This window comes from Salvelinus fontinalis, chromosome 7 (genome assembly GCF_029448725.1).
Source record: "Salvelinus fontinalis isolate EN_2023a chromosome 7, ASM2944872v1, whole genome shotgun sequence".
Lineage (NCBI taxonomy): Eukaryota > Metazoa > Chordata > Actinopteri > Salmoniformes > Salmonidae > Salvelinus > Salvelinus fontinalis.
Genome location: NC_074671.1, coordinates 31026406 through 31052078, shown reverse-complemented (window position 1 = coordinate 31052078; position 25673 = coordinate 31026406). Strand labels below are relative to the sequence as shown.

At 41.8% G+C, this 25673-nt stretch overlaps 2 protein-coding genes across 4 annotated transcripts in view; one reads left to right on the top strand and one right to left on the bottom strand.

The window, feature by feature from the left end:
• The first annotated feature begins 1720 nt into the window (after positions 1-1720).
• LOC129859394 (very-long-chain (3R)-3-hydroxyacyl-CoA dehydratase 1-like) lies at positions 1721-20458 on the top strand. Of its 2 annotated transcripts, none has more exons than XM_055929130.1 (7): positions 1721-1927; positions 9393-9510; positions 9908-9926; positions 10023-10111; positions 10341-10462; positions 17576-17692; positions 18142-20458. In XM_055929130.1, exons 1-7 carry the CDS (start codon positions 1809-1811, stop codon positions 18218-18220), a joined length of 663 nt encoding a protein of 220 aa, XP_055785105.1. In that variant the 5' UTR covers positions 1721-1808; the 3' UTR covers positions 18221-20458. The 2 variants fall into 2 exon arrangements, with proteins under 2 accessions (XP_055785105.1, XP_055785104.1); XM_055929129.1 differs by having other exon boundaries at positions 1722-1927; positions 17576-17754.
• A 2197-nt stretch (positions 20459-22655) lies between these two features.
• The window catches only part of LOC129859392 (collectin-12-like), a 64828-nt gene continuing 61810 nt past the window's right edge, over positions 22656-25673 (bottom strand). For both annotated transcript variants that reach the window (XM_055929128.1, XM_055929127.1), the window contains 5 exons: positions 24287-24784; positions 24036-24172; positions 23818-23927; positions 23514-23660; positions 22656-23354 (listed from right to left, as the gene is read on the bottom strand). In XM_055929128.1, coding sequence (XP_055785103.1) covers positions 23264-23354; positions 23514-23660; positions 23818-23927; positions 24036-24172; positions 24287-24784 — 983 coding nt within the window. In that variant the 3' untranslated portion in view covers positions 22656-23263. The remainder of the gene's footprint in view (positions 23355-23513; positions 23661-23817; positions 23928-24035; positions 24173-24286; positions 24785-25673) is intronic.

The window sequence follows — 25673 nt, the reverse complement described above, 5'->3', positions numbered from 1 at the left end:
ATTCACACACAGAGAGTAGTAAAGAAAGGAGATAGTGATATGAACACACACACACAAACTCATGCGCACACACACACACACACACACTGTTGAAACCAACGCTGAGACAGAAATTTGAGCACTTGTTACTGGATCAGGATTATGTGGCCTGCACTATATTTGCTGGCGTCTTTAGTTTACACAAATTTCTACTGGGCACTACGAGAGGAGCTAATTTTACATCCTGCAGTGATGCACTTTCTCAGGCTGTGTCTCCACTACTCCTTTAACCCATTCCCAACAGTACTCCTTTAACCCAGTCCAACACTGTCCCTCTAACCCAGTCCAACACTGTCCCTCTAACCCAGTTCAACACTACTCCTTTAACCCAGTCCAACACTGCTCCTTTAACCCAGTCCAACACTGTCCCTCTAACCCAGTCCAACACTACTCCTTTAACCCAGTCCAACACTACTCCTTTAACCCAGTCCAACACTACTCCTTTAACCTTTAACCCAGTCCAACACTGTCCCTTTAACCCAGGCCGACACTGTCCCTTTAACCCAGTCCAACACTGACTCTTTTACCCTGGCTAACACTGCTCCTATAACCCGTGACAACACTGCACCTTTTACTGCAGTGGGCTAAATCAGGGTCACACATGGTAGTTTTACACAAATCTACCTCAAACACATGGTTATGGACTTATGAAAAAGAAGACACCTGTAGATATAGAGTTGAAATTTATTCCATTTTGAGTTTGCATCCCAATATTAAACTTTATATACATCACATATTACTGAAATATAAGAAAACTAAAACACCAGATTTTCAGTTGTAATTGAAAAAAACATGTTTATTCATTGTGAAATTATGAAAAATATTTATAACATTCGACCGATGAAGCCACTAGATGGCGATTTTGTCATTTGACTGCAGGGAATTAACCCGGCCCAAATACATTTAAAAACTCTACAGTCAAAGATTTAGGGTTTTGAATGCAACCCTGATCATACCAAGGGAGAATCTCAATTCCACAAACCTTGCATCCTCTCTCCTCGCCTCCTCAAAACCCATTGGATGAAAAAGCCAGAGGTCAGGCCCCTCGAAACTTCAACCTTCTCCTCCAATGGGTTTTGAGAAGGAGGCGAGGACAAGGAGAGAGGACGTGAGAAGAATGCAATTGAGATTCTCCCCAAATCTACTTCTAGCCCCTGGAGGCAGAGGGCAGTACCCTACTGTAAATCTGAAAGAGATCAGAGATTGGGAAGAGATCTGAAAGAAAATTCAACATAAAGTGGAGATCATTTGGATTAGTGATGTTGAAGGACAATTTTTTTTAAAAGTTGAACGCCCCAATTGCCTATCTATTTATCCACACTTAAAACAAGCTGAAGCTATTTTAAATGGATTGGTATTTATAGATTTGAGAAGACTAATATGTATGGCACAGAGGATTAGGATGACATCAAACGTCTTGTTATCAATGTAGGCCTAAACTGTTCATCAGGCTACAAAACGACTTTTATTTTTAATAACAAATGTATGTAATTACCATTTCAAACGAATGTAGTCAAGAATTAATGAACAGTGACAGTTACATTAAATTATTCTAATGAAGGCCTACTGGTAGTGTCACTATGGGTCAAATGTTTGATTGAATGACTCATCGACAGTGGGACTTTCCTTAGGGACTTGCCACCACACGTACTTGTGAAGCAATAGTCCCGCGAGAGGGGTGTCGTGGATACATGGATGCATGACCCTGCTGCCCCAAATCGCGCTTGCGCAGCGTTTCTGACTTTCCCACTCTGTCCCCCGTACGTACCATGGCGTCCACGGAGGAGGACGGCTCGGTTGAAGAGAAAGAAAACAACAACAAGAAGAGGACGAAAAGTGCCATCGCTGTCGCATGGCTTACATTTTACAACATCGCCATGACGGCCGGGTATGTCAATTATTCTGCCCTATCGCTGGTTATAAAGTAGCCACTCCCTTAAATCTTCGTTATGCACCAGAGCGCTGTGAGCAAGCGCGTGTGGCTGTTTATAGGTTCGCGGTGTCTCTGACAGTGCAAGTGTCCAATCTGTTGCCGAATTTAGTGACAGACAGCGCCCATGAAGTTTGAACAGTGAGCAAAATAAATGTAAAAGACTTGATAGGTAGGGTGTCCAAGTAGACAATTCTCAAATAATCAATATGTGGATCTTTTTAGTGAAAATAACGGCGTTACAAGTGCGGCCCCCGGCGCGGGTTCAGCCTTTCCAAATACGGTCGATTACACTTTGTCAGCGTCATGCCCAGCACTACCTCGACAGTTGCAGTGATAAGTATAGACAGCGCGCTGACACTGGAGCTTCGGTTTGGGCGAGTGAAATGCCCAATAAGCAGATTTTAATAACTGCAAGTTTATGCGCTACAAAGTGCGCGGGCGCGATGACGCAATTATTTAACTTGGTGTTCGTATAGTCCTTGTAATGAACACACAAAACGAACTTAATAGCTTTAATAGCTGTCAAGTTTTCAATGATTTATTAAGCTGTTGATAGTGTCTTACGTTCATTTTCATTGGTCTGGGTCACTTGAACTGAGGATGGCACTTTTTGGAGATATGCGTAAAATGCGCATTTATGGAGCTGTTGGAGCCATGTTTTCTCCACTTACACTCATTGTACTGTAGCTCCCATTTGTCGTCTGCTACTCACATAATGGGTATTTTAGTATTACATGAAGGTGTGAAAACTAGGTTCAGTTACCTAGTTCAAGAGACATGCGCACTGAGGTAGTTCTAAGCCCCTGTACATGATCAGAGTAAACATATACCAATGTTGATTCAAACCGTCAAGGAGCTGTTAAAATGGTGACTATTGGAATCAAACTATTCATTGACATTTTAAATCATGTGTGTACATTTGTCCCTTCTCTCCAAATGACCTACATCTATATTATCCAATCATCTTTATATGATAGTAACTGTTAGTAACAGAACCGTTTTGTAAGTCCTAAACCCCGTTCATTTAATTAGCATCAAATAAACCCTCATGAATTATTGTGCTGAGACAGAGATCATATATTTGCAATACAATAGTAATGTACTCTCAGGTAATAAACTGAAGTAGTTGTATTCAGTAGGTCCTAAATGATGTTGATTTTTCAAACAGATTGTGTCTTCAAACAGATAATACACTTGTTGCACAGCTTGAGCACTTGACCCATCGACCTAGCACCTGAGCTCAAACACTGAACAGTAGCCACTAGGCTACAGCAGTCGCTGCAAAAGTATCAGATCAATCTGGTTTAGCAGAAGCACATCCCTTTATAACAGGTGGTGGCAGTAGTGTATGTCTCACTAATCCCTGACAAAGTTTGATTTAACTTCAAGGTACACTCTGAAACATCACATAAACGGTGGAGATTTACATGGGCACTTGACACCTTGTGGGATTTAGACGATGTCGTGTAATGTCCTAGGACTAATCCTACTATGAGCCCGTTTACTCATGAATACCGAATCAAGGTGTGATTGTAGAACATTCCCACTCACTCTCCACCAATTACCAGTCACACACATTTACAGGTTCCTGCAGATACCCTCCTCTCACCTTGTGTTCTTACACAAGCTATTTTTCAATTATCTAAATGAGGGACGTCAAAATGTGACAAAAAAATTGTGATTTCAATTTGAGGCCTTTGCAGACTGCGATTTTAGCCTTTTTATGCCACGATTTTGCCGTCCCAGACGAAATGTCCACGTCATGGGCAAATTCTTATGTCGTAAACGATTGTTGAACGTCTACGCTCGTTCATTGTGATGGTCTAGGTCTGCCGATTTAAGAACCACTACCTGCTCAGGCTGCGACAAAGTTCAGTCAGTGTTAGAATTTGTTTGTCTTTATCGTGTGACGTAAGTGTGACTGGTGTTACAAGCCGATCTCGGTGACTGACCAATAGGAACCCGGCCGGCATTGAGTATGCACACAATACGATTATTGTGAATAGTCATATTAATATAATAGTTTGATTTAAAAGTTCCAGATGCTGTGAAAGAAGAACGATTTCCCAAATAAACTTGTTTAGCCTACATGACACATCTGAAATCAGGCTACTGATGGGATTTTGATAAATGCAATCAAAATAAACGTTCTACCACAGCGACCATGTTATTTTGGGGAAGCTTATTCGCTTCCGAGTTCGGACATATAAAGTTTGTATGTGAAAACTATTTCTAAAATGCATATATTTTTCTGAACTCTTCTCGTGCAGAGAGTGAGGCTTGTGCTGCTGGTGCTGGCACATGCGCAAGCCAATTCTTTATTAGATATATTTTTGGAAACTTTTATTTAACTAGGCAAGTCTGTTAAGAACAAATGATTATTTACAATGACAGCCTACCCCGGCCAAACCCTAACCTGGAATCGTAGAATGTCGCAGAATGTGACGACAGAAATTAAGCCAATTGTACAATCTGGCCAGGTTGATATCAAGATTTTAATTTGGTAACCTCGCACAGTGTGACGGATAATCGTAAAAGACTGGATCCGACGTGCAGTCCGCAAAGACCTTTAGTGAAATAATGGACACGGTTGAGGAAATGATGTAATTTGGCCTCCATCATTGCTAATACTGTGTGTTTGTGATCCTATAACATTTTTTGTTGTTGTAAAGTTACCTATTTTAGAGGAAAAGAACAACCGTATGCCGAGACCCTTAGACACCTTCAGAAACATACCTTCACAGAGATCTAACGACCTAGTAGACGAGTGAATGTAAAGGGAGCACAGTCTGTTTCCTCTGTAAAGCTCAACAAGGGGCTGTATTTATCAAGCGTCTCAGGGTAGGAGTGTTGATTTAGGATTAGTTTTGCCCTTTAGATCCCAATAATAAAGATTACATGGACAGGGAGGACCTGATCCTAGATCAGCACTCCTACTCTGAGACGAATGATACATACAGCCCCTGGTCTTCTGTGTAAGTTCTGTACAAGAACTCTCACACCTCTGTTCACCCTGATCTTTACCCATGACTAAAGCCATGGATAATTAGCTTTAAATGGTCCTCAAAACGGACCCACAATTACATTGAACAAAAATATGAAATGCAACATGCAACAATTTCAAAGATTTCACTGAACTTCAGTTCATACTGTATAAGGAAATCAGTCAATTGAAATACATTCATTGGGACCCAATCTATGAATTTCACATGAATGGAAATACAGATATGCATCTGTTGGTCACAGATACCTTAAAAGAAAGGTAGGGGTGTGGATCAGTAAACCAGTCAGCATCTGGTGGGACCAGCATTTGTCTCATGCAGCGCTTCACATCTCCTTCGCATAGAGTTGATCAGGCTGTTGATTGTGGCCTGTGGAATGTTGTCCCACTCCTCTTCAATGGCTGTGCGAAGAGGCTGGATATTGGCGGGAACTGGAACACGCTGTCATACATGTCGATCCAAAGCATCCCATACATGCTCAATGGGTGACATAACTGGCGAGTATGCAGGCCATGGAAGAACTGGGACATTTTCAGTACAGATCCTTACAACACGGGGCCGTGCATTATCATGCTGAAACATTAGGGGATGGCGGCGGATTAATGGCACTACAATGGGCCTCAGGATCTCGTCACGGTATCTCACAGCATTCAAATTGCCATCGATAAAATGCAATTGTGTTCGTTGTCCTTAGCTTATGCCTGCCCATACCATAACCCCACTGCCACAATTGACCACACAACGCCATACTGCCCAGTACAGTTGAAACAGGGATTAATCCGCGAAGAGCACACTTTTCCAGCATGCCTGTGGCTATTTCAAAGGTGAGCATTTGCCCACTCAAGTCAGTTACGACACCAAACTGCAGACAGGTCAGAACCCTGGTGAGGACAACGAGCACGCAGATGAGCTTCCCTGAGACCGTTTCTGACAGTTTGTGCAGAAATTAATTGGTTGTGCAAACCCACAGTTTCATCTCAGACGATCCCGCAGGTGAAGAAGCCGGATGTGGAGGTCCTGGGCTGGCCTGGTTACATGTGGTCTGCGTTTGTGAGGCCAGTTGGACGTTCTGCCAAATTCTCTAAAACGACATTGCAGGCTGCTTATGGTAGAGAAATTAACATTGCATTCTCTGGCAACAGCTCTGGTGGATATTCCTGCAGTTAGCGTGCCAATTGCATGCTCCCTCAACTTAAGACATCTGTGACATTGTGTTGTGTGACAAAAATGCACATTTTAGACAGACTTTTTATTGTCCGCAGCACAAGGTGCACTTGTGTAATGATCATGCTGTTTAATCAGCTAATTTTACATGCCACACCTGTTAGGTGGATGGATTATCTTGGCAAAACAAACAATTTCACAAACAGGAATGTAAACATATTCGTGCACAAAATTTGAGAGAAACAAGCTTTTTGTTCATGTGGAACATTTTTGCAATCTTTCATTTCAGCTCATGAAACATGGGACCAACACTTTACATGTTGTGTTTATATTTTTGCTCAGTTTAAATACTAAAACATGTATTTTGATTCTAACATAATTATACAGAAAGGTCACAAGGTCCTATTGGTCTTATTACTGTGAGATATTTGTGTTGTATCCTGATTTTAATAGACCAATAAAGATCCCATTGTATTTAGTATAGAGCTCTACATATTAAACATTCCGTACTTCATTGTAGATACAAATGGTGTCTGCACCAGATTGTTCAGTGATTTCCTTGAAAAATGATTCATTATTCACATATACAGTACCAGCCAAAAGTTTGGACACACCGACTCATTCCAGGGTTTTTCTTTATTTGTACTAATTTCTACATTGTAGAATAATAGTGAATACATCAAAACTATGAAATAACACATATGGAATCATGTAGTAACCAAAAAAGTGTTTTTCCAAGCATTCTGTGTTTACATTCTGTCTGGCTTATAGCTGTGCTGTAATGACTGATGTACAGTATAAATAGATTATTGTGAAGTACCAGGCTAGAGACAAAGTCTTGTTCACATTGGCAATTTGAAGTGACAAAAAAAAAAGAATCATATCCAATTCAAATCTGTTATTTTTCCTGCAGTCTGAACAGCCAAAAAACACATGCAATCAGATATTTCAAGCCACATTTCAAACCACCTTTGTGATTCCTGACCATGCGACTCGTCTGAATAGACAAATCTGATATATTTGCCCTCAAGTGGTTTTTAGATTTTATTTGCCATATCTCAGTGCTTGCTATAGTAGCTACTCTGTTGACAGTTTGACAAGAACATGTGGTAGGTAACTAGCTTGTTAATTTTTTACAAACACATGTGCTCGAACGAGAAACAGCTCCTTAGCTAGTTAAGTGACTGCTGTGGCTAGCCAAAAAGGACTCATTTTTTAAAGCCTCAAAGGATATGATCCAACTTTCAAGTGTTCTTACACTATGATTTTTGAACATTCAAAGCAACTGGTATACGTCCATGGCAGGCATTGTTGTCACCTTAGCTTGCTACATAACTTCTGAGGGATAAAAAGTATGAGCACCACCACCAATCAGCCTACACCACTGCGCACACACCCATTGTTACTATGACAACTAGCATAGCCAGGATAGCAAATGACTGTTGTCTGAACACACACACATCTGATTTGATCACTTGTAACTTGATGTTTGGACAGTCAGTACTCCAAAACGGATTTGAAAAACAATACTGATTTGAGTATTAAGGCCTGCAGTGTGTACAAGGCCTTAGATGTCGTGTAGAAGGGAGTTGGCCCTTGCTGTTTCCCCAACTGACGCTGTGGTTGCGTCCCAAATGGCACCTTATTCACTACATAGTGCACTACTTTTGACTAGAGCCCTGGTCAGAAGTAGTGGTCTATGTGAGGAATATGGTGCCATTTGGGACGCATCGTTGGTGATGAGGCATACAAGTTTAGCTGGTTTCAATGCTACTTGCTGACAATAGTACTGGAAAACTACATAAGTCAACAATCACACACAAGTAGGTTAGGTCGTAAAAGTTGAGACCGAAAAAGCTAAAAACCCTAACCTTAACTATGGAAACAAAGTGATTAAACCAATAACTTTTGAGCTCTAACTCTGAAGTGGTACAATACATCAGTGAACATCTCATTCCAAAGTCATGGGCATTAATATGCTATAACAGCCTCCACTCTTCTGGGAAGGCTTTCCACTAGATGTTGGAACATTGCTGCTATAACAGCCTCCACTCTTCTGGGAAGGCTTTCCACTAGATGTTGGAACATTGCTGCTATAACAGCCTCCACTCTTCTGGGAAGGCTATCCACTAGATGTTGGAACATTGCTGCTATAACAGCCTCCACTCTTCTGGGAAGGCTTTCCACTAGATGTTGGAACATTGCTGCCGGGACTTGTTTCCATTCTGCCACAAGAGCATTAGTGAGGTCGAGCACAGATGTTGGGCGAGTAGGTCTGGCTCGCAGTCGGCGTTCCAGGTCAGTCAAGTTCTTCCACACCGATCTTGACAAACAATTTCTGTATGGACCTCGCTTTGTGCATGGGGTCATTGTCATACTAAAACAGGAAAGGGCTTTCCCCAAACTGTTGCCGCAAAGTTGGAAGCACAGAATTGTCTAGAATGTCATTGTATGCTGTAGTGTTAAGATTACCTTTCACTGGATCTACCATGAAAAACAGCCCCAGACCATTATTCCTCCTCCACCAAACTTTACAGTTGGCACTATGCATTAGGGCAGGTAGCGTTCTCCTGGCATCCGCCAAACCGAGATTCATCTGTCGGACAGCCAGATGGTAAAGCGTGATTCATCACTCCAGAGAGCGCATTTCCACAGCTTCAGAATCCAATGGTGGCGAGCTTTACATCACTCCAGCCGGCGCTTGGCATTGCACATGGTGATCTTAGGCTCGTGTGCGGCTGCTCGGCCATAGAAACCCATTTTATGAAGCTCCCGTTAAACAGTTCTTGTGCTGATGTTTCTTCCGAGGGCAGTTTGGAACGCGTTAGTGAGTGTTGCAACCGAGGACAGAACATTTTTAGGCACTTCAGCTCTCACTGGTCCCGCTCTGTGAGCTTGTGTGGCCTACCACTTCACGGCTGAACCGTTGTTTCTCCTAAACGTTTCCACTTCACAATAACAGCACTTACAGTTGACTGGGGCAGCTTTAGCAGGGAAGAAACGTGACAAACTGACTTGTTGAAAAGGTGGCATCCTATGATGGTGTCACATTGAAAGTCACGGAGCTCTTTAGTAAGGACATTCTACTACCAATGTTTGTCTATGGAGATTGCAGGGCTGTGTGCTCGATTTTATACACATACTTTTGTATATATAATGTATCTATTAAGTAATCTTAGTCCTTCTCATTCACACTTAAACTGTATTTAGCATTATAGTCGTTTCAGATGTTGTAAATATTGTCTCTTTTCCAGGTGGCTGGTTTTGGCTATGGCAATGATGCGCTTCTACGTCCAGAAAGGCACACACAAGGGTCTGTACAAAAGTATAGCAAGGACACTCAAGTTTTTCCAGACCATTGCGTTAGTTGAGGTGAGTTTCTGAAATATCCTCATAGTTCACTAGTAGCCACATTCACACGAACACACTCGTCTCAAAGTGTTCCATGAAAACAGATTATAAAACAGTTAAACGCTGAAATGATTGGTAAGATCCTTCTAATGTGAGCTTTAAATACTCTGAAGCTGAGCTTTGATACTGAGATACTTGGTTAATACTAAGAAGTGAGAAGAGACAATTCACCTGATTCTGTTTTTTAAGTATTTTGTTTGGTTATGCGTTAGAGAAACATGGAGTTCTAAAAGTGCAATGGGCCGGATTCTAATACATGCTGGCAGCGGTATATCATACATGTACTCCAGAGGCAGCGGCTTAGACCGCTAGACCACCCAAGGCCACGAGTCACTGATTCTGATTTGTTGTCTTTCAGGTGGTGCATTGTGCAATCGGTATGTATGGTCTTGAATGACAACCATGCAATGTGAATATAACCAGATCTCCTACTTCTGACGTTAATGTTGATTCCCATGGTTCTCGTCGTATAGGAATCGTGAGGACCTCTGTAATTGTGACCGGGGTTCAAGTATGTTCACGAATCTTCATGGTGTGGTTCATCACCAACAGCATCAAACAGGTGACTATCTCATTTATGGAGTTGGAGTTGGTGTGAGGTGAAGTTCCCCAGAGACACTGGTCTTGGATCAGTTTAGCATTTTCCCCAATAATGGTTAAGTTTAGGATTGGGGAACGGAAAGCTGACCCCCCTGGCGGCCAACTGTAGTAGTGTCCTACTGTTCAACATGGACCCCCTTAAGTGTTAACTATCTTCTCCCTCCTTGTTTTGTTCCGTTCTTTGTTGGAAGATCCAGAACGAAGAAAGTGTAATCCTCTTCTTGGCCGTTTGGACGTTTACAGAGATTACCAGATATTCCTTCTATACATTCAATCTGCTCAACCACCTGCCATACTTCATCAAATGGGCCAGGTGGAGATGGGGATGGGGATGGGAGGGCTGGGTTTTGGGTAGCTCTGGTCCAGGGCGTTTACGTGCACCTTGCTGATGCCAAGCGTTCTCAGCATCAGCAAGCTGCATGCAAACTCCCAGGGGTGTCCGGGGCTGTCGCAGTTCTTGGAATGTTGGTCTGGTTTGATTGGTGTTTGCCGTGGCATGCTTCCCACTACAGACAGACTGGTTTCACATCAGTATTGTGATGTCACAGGGAATACAGTAGTAGCGTGGGGAAGGTATCTCCTTGCTCATAACCATACAGCATGTGATCAGCATGAGTGTGTTGTTTATTGATTAGCACCTTGTTAGCCATTTTCTATGGACGTTGGTTGACCTAATCGCTAACGCTTAGTACTCTGGCATTATCACTTTGATTTATGCGCTAGGAGACGATTATGGGTAATTGATGGATTACATGGGAGGTGATCAGGCATTGATAAGCATTCAGATCAGAGATTGGAGAAAATGTGGTGACACTATCAGTGCAGGGATTCTGATTTATTCCGGGGCCATATGTATCAAGCATCTCTATGCTCATTAAGGATCAGTTTTCACAATGGGTAAGATTTTTTTCTTTAAGCAATGGCTTTTTTCTGGACACTCTTCCGTAAAGCCCAACACTGTGGAGTGAATGGCTTAAAGTGGTCCTATGGACAGATACTCCAATCTCCGCTGTGGAGCTTTGCAGCTCCTTCAGGGTTATCTTTGGTCTCTTTGTTACTTCTCTGATTAATGCCCTCCTTGCCTGGTCTGTGAGTTTTGGTGGGCGGCCCTCTCTTGGCAGGTTTGTTGTGGTGCCATATTCTTTCCATTTCTTTAATAATGGATTTGATGGTGCTCCGTGGGATGTTCAAAGTTTTGAATATTTTTTTATAACCCAACCCTAATCTGTACTTCTTCACAACTTTGTCCCTGACCTGTTTGGAGCACTCCTTGGTCTTCATGGTGCCACTTGCTTGGTGGTACCCCTTGCTTAGTGGATGCACGCACCCCTTCTTCGTTTTTAATTTAAACAAGTCATTTTTTTCATTTCACTTCACCAATTTGGACTATTTTTTGTATGTGCATTACATGAAATCCACATAAAAATCTATTTAAATTACAGTTTGTAATGCAACAAAATAGCAAAAATGCCAAGGGGGATGAATACTTTTGCAAGGCACTGCACTTGGACAGCGGGGAGCTGATCCTATATCAGCACTCTTACTCTGAGACGCTTGATACTTTGGGGTCCTGGTCAAGAGAAGAGTGACATTATCCTCAATGTCATAAAGGATAACTTTTTTTATTGGCTGGGTGTAATGTATTTAAGTGAAAATGCCCAAGATGCTGGTGTTTGGAGGATATATTGGCACGGGTGTTGTTAGTCCCGAGATGAAGTCGCTCTGGTGGACATTCCTGCAGTCAGCATGCCAATTGCACGTGCCCTCAAAACATGAGACTGTGGCATTGTGTTATGTGTCAAAACTGCACATTTTAGAGTGGCCTTTTATTGTCCCCAGCACAAGGTGCACCTGTGTAACGATCATGCTGTTTGATCAGCTTTTTGATATGCCACACCTGTCAGGTGGATGGATTATCTTGGCAAAGGAGAAATGCTCACTTACAGGGATGTAAATGAATTTCAGCACAGAATTTGAGAGAAATAATATTTTTGTGAGATCTTTTATTTCAGCTCATGAAACATGGGACCAACACTTTACATGTTGCATTTATATTTTAGTTCAGTGTAGTATTTCAACCCAGATCTGTGCTTCAGTCTCAGACATACGCAAACAACTACACACAAAAAAACGTGGGGTTAATTGGTAAGGGTGATGGTTTTATGTGGAACCATAATGACTCACGCAACCCTTTTGAGCCCTTCAATGGTTCTTTACAGTGCACAAAAGGATTCTTTGCTCTTTTAGTGATAATTGAAAGGTAGTGGAGGCGTCTCACAGCTCTTTTTTGTGCAGTGAGAGTTTCATTCCAGTTGATCTAATGTAATGTGTTGTGTTACGCAATTAAATATTATATATCACTATGGCTAGTGACAGTGTTTTGTGAAAGACTCATGTATGGCCTTGTGTCAATTAAGAATGGTTGACTAAATCAGTCAGTGGCTGTCAATTCTCTTCTCGGGGACCCCCAGCTGTTCCAAAGGTAGCTTTCTTGATTCAACTTGTCAGTTAACATAATAATAACACATGGAATTTTAAGATTGAGAGGTTCTTTTGTATGAACATTCTCCTATAAAGAGCCATTAAAAAAAGGATTCTACTGTATATAGCCCCAAAAATGGTTTTTACCATAGTGGAACCCTTTTTTTATTTTGCTATATAGAAGCTTTTTTTATGTTTCTTTATAGAACCTTAGGGTTATTTATAGCACCTTACAGGTTCCATATAAAACCTTATGAGTATTTTTTGAATCTTCAAAAAAATAAAACATATATATATATATATAGCACCCAAGACAATTCCGCAATGGAAGCCAAAAAAACCCAATCTAGTACTATTTAAATGTGTGTTCTTTAACACATGGCATCAGCTGATGGTGACAGGGGGTCAGGTGTCTGTTATACCCCAGTCCAACAGCTAAGCAGTGCTGTAGTAAAAATGCCAATTTCTCATGTCTGTCATTATACACGACACTCATAAAAACCTCTATTTACTGCCGCTGTCAGCAGACTGGTGACATAACGTGGGCCTATCAGGGGCAGAAGTGATGTGTAACTGTCAGCCTCGCATATCTGAGGGCACTCATATGAAATGTGAGCACTGGGGAAGAATGCAGACTACACACGTGGGAAGCAATCCGACCGACCCATAGTCCTGGGATCCTATTGCTAAAAGCATGCTTCTTTCCGTTCAAAATATGAATGTCTAAAAATTTGATTAGAGACATACACCGTTTATTGGCTGTGCAGTGGCTATGAAGTGGGGTGACAATGAGACTCCTGCTTTTTCAGTGACTTCAGCAAGTCAGGTCTTGTTCCTGTGACCGCAGTACGGTTCATTCAATATTTATTTTTTACATGTACGACAGGTCTCTTTGGCTTGCAGGTTTGCTTCCCTTGTCTTGATCAGTTAGTTTAGCCCCCGTTCTCCCCCTCTCTTGTCCTCCCCCTTTCCCCATTCCCCTCCAAGTGTTCTAAGGGGTTAATTTACACAGGGAGGGGAGCAGCCAGGCCCACACAGGGGGGGGGGAGAGGGGCTCATATTCAGCTGCTCCTGTTTTTAAGACCATCTGTTTTGGGCATGGAATGCTCGCCCAACATTTCTCTCACATCCTCCGAGACACTCCCCAGTACCGCCGCCACGTTATTGAGTAAATTCAGGATTCTTACGCACCGCCGTCTCCACATATATAGATCCCTCTCCTTTGATAACCGACTGGTTTGTTTTCCCCTACATTTTTGTCCCCTTTTGGAATTGAATACAGTGGTGTTATAAAATACATATTTCTGGGTTGATTATTAACCAATGCAGCCATTTTTATCTCAATATGAAATCATTTCTGGGTAACAATTAAGTACCTTACTGTGATTTGTTTTAAATTAAAATGGTCAAAAATAGCTTCTTGGCAAAGAGCAATTTCACAAGCAACAATTTTGTTAGGACTGTCTGGGAGTGGCCTGGTGAGGAGGGGAAAACAGAACACTAGCTGTTATTGGCAGAGAGGTTTGGAACTCTCTTTCTTATTGGCCTAACTAATTTGCCGCCTGGTGAAAATTCCATCCCTCCAAAACAAACTGAAATTTCAGGCAGTCTTTTCAAACAGCTCTTACACCAAAATGTATTCACAATTTCACAGTATTATTCCAACCTCATGGTGTGGAAATCGCGTTATAAACTGCACTGGGACTTTAAACATCCCCATTGAAAGTGTTTTTTAAGTCCGGGATTAGGTTTAATCTGTGTCCGGGAAACAGCGCCACAGTGTTTGAATACCGGTAATTTCTCATGATGTGCAGAATTTTTTAAGAATTGTTCATGATGTGCAGAAATACAATAATGTTAAAACACTTTGAAAATCATTAATGGAGCTGATCCTTTTGGGACATTCCAAATGACACACTATTCCTAGAGCCGTATATGGGCCCTGATCAAAAGTAGTGCACTATATAGGGAATAGGGAGCCATTTGGGACACCGCCATAGTTGACATTGCATAAAGCTACACTGTAACAAATTGCTGTAAATTTACAGCAAAACTTTAACAATTAGCTACTATAATTCTATAGTACAGTACTGTAATGAGAAATACATTATGGGGGCTAAATGGCATTCTGCTACACTCCTGTAAAATTACAATAGCATTTTACAGTACTGTGTTACATGTCTTTCTGTATATTTACAGCACCAAACTGTGAATTGTGGAAAAATGTTGTGGGCGGCGAAAATAATCTCTGGCTCATTAACATATTTTGAGGCGTGCCTTGTTGCACCAATTATTAAGAATGCGGTGCCCCACCAAATACAGTACCATACCATATTTTTTTGTATTTGTCTTGTAAATCTACAGTAACTTACTGGCTACTGTGCTGCCAGTAAGTTACTGTAATTCAGTATGAGAATACACTACCATACTGTATTTTTTAAATCTAAAAACCTTTTCCTGTAAATCTACAGTAATTACTGGCTACTGTGCTACCAGTAACTTACTGTAATTCAGAACCACCCCCCATGGAATACAGTACAATACTGTAATTTTGGAGTGCTAAAAACCTTTAGTGAGTCTATGGTTTTGTTGTGGCTCATTAACATATTGAAGTGTGCCTTGTAAGAAGCCATACTTGTTTCACCCGTTAGTGAGAATGCTGTACCAATTTAAGTGGTATGTGGTAGTACTTCCCTAACAATTAATGTATATAGGGGACAGGTCAGAGTGACAGCAAGTCTCAAACCTTTAATGGGTGAGTGTTTAGCCATGTCCTTTTCACCTGTAGTCCCTACCAGTTTAGAAGCCTTTGTTAAGTAAGGCCTCTGCAAGTGATATGAGACACCAAATATTTATTGGTATGCTGTAATATGTAATTACATATTCACTTATAGCAATTGCTGTAATTTTCTTAAAATACAATTGTCTAATAAAAAGCATGAACTGGCGCACACCCAGAGAAAATAATTTAGTATAGAGGCTGACTAACGGTGAATAAACAATAAGCTATAAAAATGTAAAATAAATAGTCGCACACTCATATATATATATACACACACACACACACACACACACACACACACACACACACACACTACCGTTCAAATGTTTGGGGTCACTTAGAAAGGTCCTTGTTTTTGAAAGAAAATCAAATTTTTTTGTCCATTTAAAATAACATAAAATTTATCAGAAATACAGTGTAGACATTGTTAATGTTCTAAATGACTATTGTAGCTGAAAACGGCAGATATTTTTTTTAAATATCTACATAGAGGCCCATTAACAGCAACCATCACTCCTGTGTTCCAATGGCACTTTGTGTTAGCTAATCCAAGTTTATAATTTTAAAAGGCGAATTGATCATTAGAAAACCCTTTTGCAATTATGTTAGCACAGCTGAAAAGTGTTGTCCTGATTTTAAAGAAGCAATAAAACTGTCCTTCTTTAGACTACTTGAGCATCAGCATTTGTGCGTTTGATTACAGGCTAAAAATGACCAGAAACAAAGAACTTTCTTCTGAAACTTGTCAGTCTATTCTTGTTCTGAGAAATGAAGGCTATTCCATTCGAGAAATTGCCAAGAAACTGAAGATCTGGTACAACACTGTATACTACTCCCTTCACAAAACAGCGCAAACTGTCTCTAACCAGAATAGAAAGAGGAGTAGGAGGCCCCGGTGCACAACTGAGCAAGAGGACAAGTACATTAGAGTGTCTAGTTTGAGAAACAGACGCCTCACAAGTCCTCAACTGGCAGCTTCATTAAATAGTACCAGCAAAACACCAGTCTCAACGTCAACAGTGAAGAGGTGACTCCGGCATGCTGGCCTTGTTCAGGGGCAGAACGCACGATTTTTACCTTGTCAGCTCGGGGATTCAATCTGAGCAACCTTTCGGTTACTGGCCCAACTTTCTATCTACTAGGCTACCTGCCACCCCCACTCTTATCCAGAGCGACTTACAGTCAGTGTAAGGTAAACAAGAATATACCACAGTCATAGCAAGTAAAAAAAGTATGTTATCATTACTGAGAATGTTGTAGTTAAGCCGGCTACTTGCAAGTATATACATTTGTATTGGAAAATACAAAATACATGTATTCTAATGAAACTTTTACAAAATAGGCTGCATGAATTGTAGTTCAGGCCAGTGAAATACAAATTACAAAATGGGTATTGAAAGTATTGAAATACCTATATCAAATACATGTAACAGATATACTGCTCGTCATTGGCACTAGCTACCTGCACTGTAAATTTGCAACAGTTTACTAACCACTGTGCTTCCATTAATGCACTGTAAATTCTAGAAATACAGCATGTTAATGTAGTCAGGTGTTCCAGTAATATGCTGTAAATGTGGTTACAGTAAATGTCATGTAAGTCTACAGTAATTTACTGGCTTCTGTGCTACCAGTAATTTACTGTAAATGTACAGTAAATTACTACTGGCTACTTTGCTGCCAGTCATTTATTGTAAAAATTACAATAAATGTTTTATAGTGTAAGGTGAAGAATAACCTACTGCAAGTCTAATGTTGTTCTGGTGTCGGTGTGTTAAGACAGTGGTTCCCAACCAGGGATACTTGGACCACTGGGGAGAAGACTTATGAAACTCATGATAGCATAGGCTTACTGGTCAAATGTACATGAGAGTGTACTTCAGGGGTACACCGAGCAGAGCAAAATTCCGTTGGTGGTACAGTAGCCGAAAACGGTTGGGAACCACTGTGTTTCGATTACCAAAGTGACAGCTGATATGTTTTTGTTATCAGCCAATTAGTGGCCTAATTCTTCATTTTGCAGTGCAGTAATCCAACAGTGTGAATTTGTGTTTTCAGCTGTTCTTTGCTACACGGCCCCTGAGCTGAATAGTGTGTATGTGTGTACATGCGTGCGTGCATGCCTCTGTGTGTGTTTAATAATGACTCTCCTCTCCCTGTCAGATACAACATGTTTATCATCATGTACCCTCTCGGAGTGGCCGGAGAACTCCTGACCATTTACACTGCTCTGCCATATGTTCGCAAAACCGGAATGTTGTCCATGAGGCTCCCCAACAAGTATAACGTCTCCTTTGACTACTACTACTTCCTCATTATCGTCATGCTCTCCTATATCCCATGTAAGCAGCAACGTACAACGTGTTTGTATGTTCAGCCTATAGGTGGACGTTAGTTACTCATGGGTCTTCACGGTCTCTTGTTTTGACCAGCAGAATTGTTCAGTAGTTTGTGACCGCTGTTGTTCATTTGGAATTGTTTCGGGATGTTTTGAATAATTAGTAGGACCTAGTGTTTGAGCTAACAAAAATGATGTTCAAGTGCATTTCTGTCTTTTATGGCTAGTTGGATACTAGATCTAGACCCAATACTCACCTATATCCCAGCCCTGAGAACTTCCCTGAAGACTCTTTGTTAAAATATTGATCTGGACTGGATAATTGTTTAGATTGTTGGGTAAATAGCTCTCGCTCTCTTCTCTCCTCTCCCCTCGTCTCTCTCTCTCCTAGTGTTCCCACAGCTCTACTTCCACATGCTCCGTCAGAGGAGAAAGGTGCTTCTTGGGGAGATCATAGTAGAGAAGGATGAGTAGAACCGCCTCAGTCCAGCACCTGGCGTTCGTTTTGGGACAGCGAGTGTGCACAGCTCCCCTGCCGCCACATCCATTCACCTTTGGTACCGCGCTCCACCGCACCCCACATGCAACAAAATGGACCGGGAGAGTCAGACGAATACTAACATCGCCGGAAAAGCCATGTAATAATCACGGAAAAAGAATTAAACATCACAATCACCACAATAACCCAACTGGACTAAATACAGTGCTGCGAGAGAAATCATAACCCAACAGGAATAACAGTCATCAGAATCATCACTGAATCAGTCATCACCAAACTCATCAATCAACGAGAGGAATCATTACAGAACTGGAATAGTCATCATTGTGGAAAGAATTAATAAATATCATCTCTAGCCGGAATCATTATCATCGCAAAACTGGAACGTAATGCTGCGCACCCATCATTGTGGGTTCCACTGTGTCTTCACTGTCCAGGTGTAGAGATCTAGATCCCCAGAAAGAGAAAGCACTGAATCCACCAGCCAGCATGGCCACAGCATACTGCACTGAAACCCTGCAACCTGATAGCATAATACTGCACTGATTACCTTCTACACCTGCTAAAAACATAATACTGCACTGATTACCTTCTACACCTGCTAAAAACATAATACTGCACTGATTACCTTCTACACCTGCTAAAAACATAATACTGCACTGATTACCTTCTACACCTGCTAAAAACATAATACTGCACTGATTACCTTCTACACCTGCTAAAAACATAATACTGCACTGATTACCTTCTACACCTGCTAAAAACATAATACTGCACTGATTACCTTCTACACCTGCTAAAAACATAATACTGCACTGATTACCTTCTACACCTGCTAAAAACATAATACTGCACTGATTACCTTCTACACCTGCTAAAAACATAATACTGCACTGATTACCTTCTACACCTGCTAAAAACATAATACTGCACTGATTACCTTCTACACCTGCTAAAAACATAATACTGCACTGATTACCTTCTACACCTGCTAAAAACATAATACTGCACTGATTACCTTCTACACCTGCTAAAAACATAATACTGCACTGATTACCTTCTACACCTGCTAAAAACATAATACTGCACTGATTACCTTCTACACCTGCTAAACATAATACTGGAAGGCGCCTGCTGTGCATTGAGTCAACCACACAGCAGATACATACTGCACCCACCTTCAGCGCAAGATAGAGGAAGTTCAAGGGAACCAGGAAGTGGTGAGATGGAAGAATGGAGGAGGAGAGATGATCGTTGAGTCCCCTGAGCAGTTTTTTTTCTCAATCGGCTATTTATTTTTTTCAGAATTTATAAGCGTTTTCCACCACAGTGATTTTATACGTAAATAGCGTGTGGCAACAATGACTAGACAGAAGCTATAAAAAAAATATAAACAATTATGCGTAGACGTATTATACCTCGACAATAAACAGACATTTTGGCAATATGCTGCTTCCTTGGTTTATGTGTGTTGTACTTTATTTGTAAACAATGTGAAACAGCAGTATTAGTAGGCTATTTTATGCACAGATCGGATCATTTGAAGAATGACTTAATTTATTCACATATCACCTGGTTGGCAATATTATATGGTTTGTAAGGCAGTAATACACTTGTATTGAATGTTATTAGTACTTTAGGTGTACCTGAGACTGCTCAAACATGTTAAACTTGTTTTCCTAATGTTCTCTCCATGTTGCTTTAATGTTTACCAAGAGCTCAGTCAAATGTATTTACAAGTGTGCATCTTAAACAAGGTTACAACTACAGAAAAGTGCTTGTTTTTTTTAAAAGTTCAAGCCAACTTAGAAGACAAAAGATAAGAGAGAAATTATTTCTGAGCTCTCACAGTCTTCAGTTAGTCACTGTTTTGTTCTTTATGTTTAAAAATCTGTGTTCAGGATCCCATTGTCCTGGTTGGTATTGTACTGGGCGTTAGTGTTAGATTCCCTCTACTAAAAGGTGCTACTGTGTCAGATCGTTTCAAACTTCTGTGCAGCTGAAGGAGAAACTGGAAATTGGGACGGAGATAGGAACGGAAAACAGAATGTGAAATGTTTTGGGGAAAAGATGTACAACTTGACGTGTTCATCGAATTGTATGCACTGTGATATCGGGCCCCGTGCTACAGTGTACTGAATGAATTGACATAATGCTATGAATCAGGTTTAGACAAGAAAGAAACAATAAAACTCAATGGCAAAAATCACTGGACAATTATTATTTTTCCAGCCACAAATGTACAGTACATGTGAAGATGCAGTACGGTATCTTATAAGTACTGTAAGTACAAAAACGTGGATCCAAGGATGGAACCAACTTCCTAGCACCATAAAGGCAAATGAGACCTCTGGCAAGATCTCCAGTACGAGAGACGTGCTACGTGTTCTCGCCTGACTATATTACACTGCCAGAACTCCCAACATCTGGATAGGTGTTCAACCGCCAGATCATATGATATAGCTTTACAGATTCCGCGACATATAGAAATGTCAAGGTAATTTCCGATTGAGCCGACATATGCAGTGTTTACAGTGAATGCGGTCTCCGCTAACGCAGTTGCCTTTAAATTTCAGTCATGCTGTAAAGCTGAACTTCCGCGATGTGGATTGAATAGAGCCCTAAGTATACTAAACAAAAATATAAACGCAACATGTAAAGTGTTGGTCCCATGTTTCATGAGCTGAAATAAAAGATCCCAGACATTTTTCATACACACAAAAAACTTATTTCTCTCAAATTGTGTGCACAAATATGTTTACATCCCTGTTATAGTGAGCATTTCTCCAAGATAATCCATCCACCTGGCAGGTGTGGCATATCAAAAACCTGATTGAACAGCATGATCATTACACAGGTGCACCTTGTGCTGGGAACAATAAAAGACCACTCTAAAATGTGCAGTTTAGTCACACAAGACAATGCCACAGATGTCTTAAGTTTTGAGTGAGCGCGTAATTGACATGCTGACTACAGGAATGTCCACCAGAGCTGCTGCCAGATAATATAATGTTAATTTCTCCACTATAAACCGCCTCCAATGTCGTTTTAGAGAATTTGGCAGTATGTCCAATCGGCCTCACAACCACATACCATTCTAGGACCTCCACATGTGGCTTCTTCACCTGAGGGATCGTCTGGGACGGGAGGACGGGGGGGTTGCTGAGGCATATTTCTGTCTGTAACAAAGGCCTTTGTGGGGAAAAACTCATTCTGATTGGCTGGGCCTGGCTCCCCAGTCCCCTATGCCCACTCACCTCCCGCTTTGGGCTGGATGAGTCAATGTGTAGTTCATGCATGTATAATCTATGATAAGAATGACTGTGTTGCCTCAATTAGCCACAAAATATCTCGTTTGAATGCAACTGTTTTTCTAGAAGCCATTCTCCTATATTTTCCCCCACATGGGCCAGCCCCCTAGCAATTCGAGTTCTATGAGCCAATGAGCTTCAGTCCCTCGCCATTTGAGTGACAGCTAGCAAGATGCACACATAGTACAGAAAGCGAGAGCAATGATGTGGCACTCATATCTGCACGTGTGACATGGTAACGCAATTTTCTGGGACTTTTGGCTCGTGAGCATTACTTTCAGAATTACTGGCTAAAAGGTATACACAAGGTAACTGTGACTATCAAAACCAGGAAACATGAATTCCATTAGTGCAGAAAAATGTACTTTCAATTAGATATTGTTAGGTATGAGCCAGAGGCAGCGTTCCAGGCTGACTACATTGCCGATGCCACACAACGCCTGGAAAGGTGTTTATCAAAACAGCTGCCCACATCATATGGTATAGTAATCTGATGCCCGGCTGCACAGTCGATTATTAGTCCCTCGCTCCCTCCCTCTGCGATTGCACATTTTTTTGAAAAGTCAACAATTCCCCGCATACTATGCAAGGCCTTGCAAATTTGACAAATCACTGCACTATTTCCGCACAAAACAGTAAAATCATTGCAATATTATCACATAAAACGAAAACTGACCCATCATTGCAGCACATAAATTGGACTCAATTTCAACCAATCACCGTACATTTACTTCATAATATGGTTCAATCAAGCCACATGTCAACAAACTTTTTCCCTCGTCCCCGCATTTTAGGGACAAATTGGAGGACAAACCCATTGTATATTGGCATGCAAAATGTCAGAATTGCCGCAGCAAAATCAAGCATTTTTGCCCGTAGATATCCCTGCGAAATCCCAGAGGGACAGGATGATGTGGCATGCAATGCAATGTCTGCATTGAAGCCAGCCTGGAACATGACCATAGTCACTTGTTACATTGTGGAAAGTACAAACTCATACACCATACAGGCCCCATACGCAAATATATAGTACCATACATACAGAACTACTAACATGTAAACTTGTGCAGTCTTGACTTCATAACCAAGCAGACCTTCTGACTGTTATTATGTGTAAATACTTAATTTATTTAGATGAATGTGTATAATAACATACTTATATATAGCTGGACAGTTCTTGATGTTTGAGAAAGAACATATCAGCGACATTTCTTTGGTTTATTTGTGCATCATTTTGCACCTCACATAATCATGAAGGAACTAGAATATCAACTGTGATAGACACTGTGGTGAGTCCCATTGTAAAATAATGATCTACATTGAAAAACTGCAACATGAAAATATACATTCAGATAATCAGTTATAAATGGACTAACGTCACACACAAAAAAACAGCATTAAAAACAATTAAATGAGACAAATCTATATGAGTCAATTACTTTGGTGATTATAAAAAAAAAAATAAAAAAAAAAGATTGATCTTCCCCTCAACACTTGATTGTCATGTTGCTGGAATGCAAATTCTGGAAGTAGTGGTCTGGGTTCACGTTGGAGGAGAGCTGAATCTGGCTACCAGTGGGGGAAATCTCAGTGAATGCAGCCATAGTCTCGATTCAGGCTTGTGAAGCTTGTCCCTCGTATTTCTCCACATAGCATGTCCATGCATAGGGTGTCAGATGGCTAGTGTCACTTGTGGGTGGGGCCTAATGCTGCTCATCATACCGCCTCTGACTCAACCAGGCCTCTTCTTTTTCTTCTTCTTCCACAGAGGGTGCTATAATCCTGGAGTTTTTGCTGCAGAAAATGACATTGCTTGAAGATTATCAAACATATTTTTTTGCAAAAGAAAATAACTATGACTTAAGGCAGAAAAAAAATATACATACAGGAAACTTGACAGACAGACAAACAGACAGACAAAGAGACAGACAGATACTGGAGATGGGTACTCACGGAAACTCCGTGGCTTTCTCACAGATGTAGCTGATGAGATCTTCACAGAAGAAATCGTTCCACAGTCCCTCGTGGATGAGGCCGGCGCAGTCCTCTCCTCTCTCGTGCCCGTGGCTCCAGTTGTCTGGCTGTCCGGGCTTCCACTGCCTACAGTCACACAGCAGAGGGCACTCACACACTGAAACCTAACTTGAGACACATGCATGTAACTGCGTTTTCCCCTTTAGTCTTGCATCGATATTAATGGGATTATCTCGGCTGTGAAAGACTAGCATCAGCCTTGACACTGAGGTACTATACATACGAGAAGGCAGGTTCGGTTCCATCCAGCCAGCGCCATGCATTCTCCTCCTCCCTGTCTGTCAGACCCATCCAAAAGTAGCCCTTTCCAGAGGTCTGCTTTTGCAGCCATTTCTGAGAGAAAACAAGGAAACATGATGTCAGTAATGTCACTCATTTTATGACTGTTTGAACAGTTGTGCTTTTTCATTTTGAAAGGCCTATGAGGATGACTCTTCTTACCTGTTCATCGTTATCGTTAATGATCACCATTGACGCGGTCTGGGCATCACAGCTTTTCTTTGCATCGTCAAAGTTGTGCAGCTCTTTGGAGAAGTGATAGCATTTGTCTCTGAAGCCAACCCACTCTTGAGGACAACCTGCAGTGAACGGTTATTGTTATACTATCACAATGAACTGTCCTGTCTATCATAGATGGTGTTGACAGAGTGATACAGACATATCGATGGTGTATAAAAACGAATTAGTATCACCTGGGGCCGACACAGTAGGAGCGGAGGCCTCACTCTGCATCGAGAAAGGGACCAAAGGCACTGCTGCTGCTGCTGCAGGTCGGGCAGTGAGTCCTGGCAGTCCAGGTGGCCCTGGGGCCCCCATGGGCCCCACCGGTCCCCTGGGTCCCTGTGCCCCAGCTGGCCCCACCTGTCCTCGGTCTCCCGACGGACCTTGTGGCCCCTGAGGACCGGCCTGTCCATCTCTCCCAGGGATCCCAGCAGTGCCTGGCTCACCATTCGCCCCCGGGGGTCCTGCCCTGCCCCCTGACCCTCGGGAGCCCTTTGAACCTGGGTTCCCCCGTGAGCCTGGCTGACCTTTGAACCCTTGTATTCCTGGTGGTCCTGGAGATCCCTTCTCTCCACGAAGCCCCTGCACCCCAGGCCCACCCGTATCCCCTTTCTCCCCTTTCTGACCGGGCTGACCGGCTCCTCCCTGGGGTCCTTTGTCTCCCCGCGGGCCTCTTGGACCAGGTGGACCTGAAACAAGAAACAATAAAAAGTCTATAAACCTGTGTCTGTTCAACTGTAGAGTGTGAGTGTCACTTTACCCTGCCTTCATGTACATATCTACCTCAAATCCCCGTACCTCTGCACATTGATCTAGTACTGTAACTCCCTGTATATAGCTCCATTCTTGTGTCACTTATTTTACTCCTCCTGTGTTACTAAACTTAGCAAAAAAAGAAACGTCCCTTTTTCAGGACCCTGTCTTTCAAAGATTATTAGTCAAAATCCAAATAACTTCACAGATCTTCATTGTAAAGGGTTTAAACACTGTTCCCCATGCTTGTTCAATGAACCATAAACAATTAATGAACATGCACCTGTGGAACGGTCGTTAAGACGCCAACAGCTTACAGACGGTAGGCAATTAAGGTCACAGTTATGAAAACTTAGGACACGAAAGAGGCCTTTCTACTGACTCTGAAAAACACCAAAAGAAAGATACCCAGGGTCCCTGCTCATCTGCGTGAATGTGCCTTAGGCATGCTGCAAGCAGGCATGAGGACTGCAGATGTGACCATGGCAATAAATTGCAATGTCCGTACGGTGAGATGCCTAAGACAGTGCTACAGGGAGACAGAACGGAAAGCTGATCGTCCTCGCCGTGGCAGACCACGTGTAACAACACCTGCAAAGGATGGGTACATCCGAACATCACACCTGCGGGACAGGTACAGGATCTACAACTACAACATTTCCCCGAGTTACACCAGGAACGCACAATCCATCAGTGCTCAGACTGTCCGCAATAGTCTGAGAGAGGCTGGACTGAGGGCTTGTAGACCTGTTGTAAGGCAGGTCCTCACCAGACATCACCGGCAACAACGTCGCCTATGGGCACAAACCCACCATCGCTGGACCA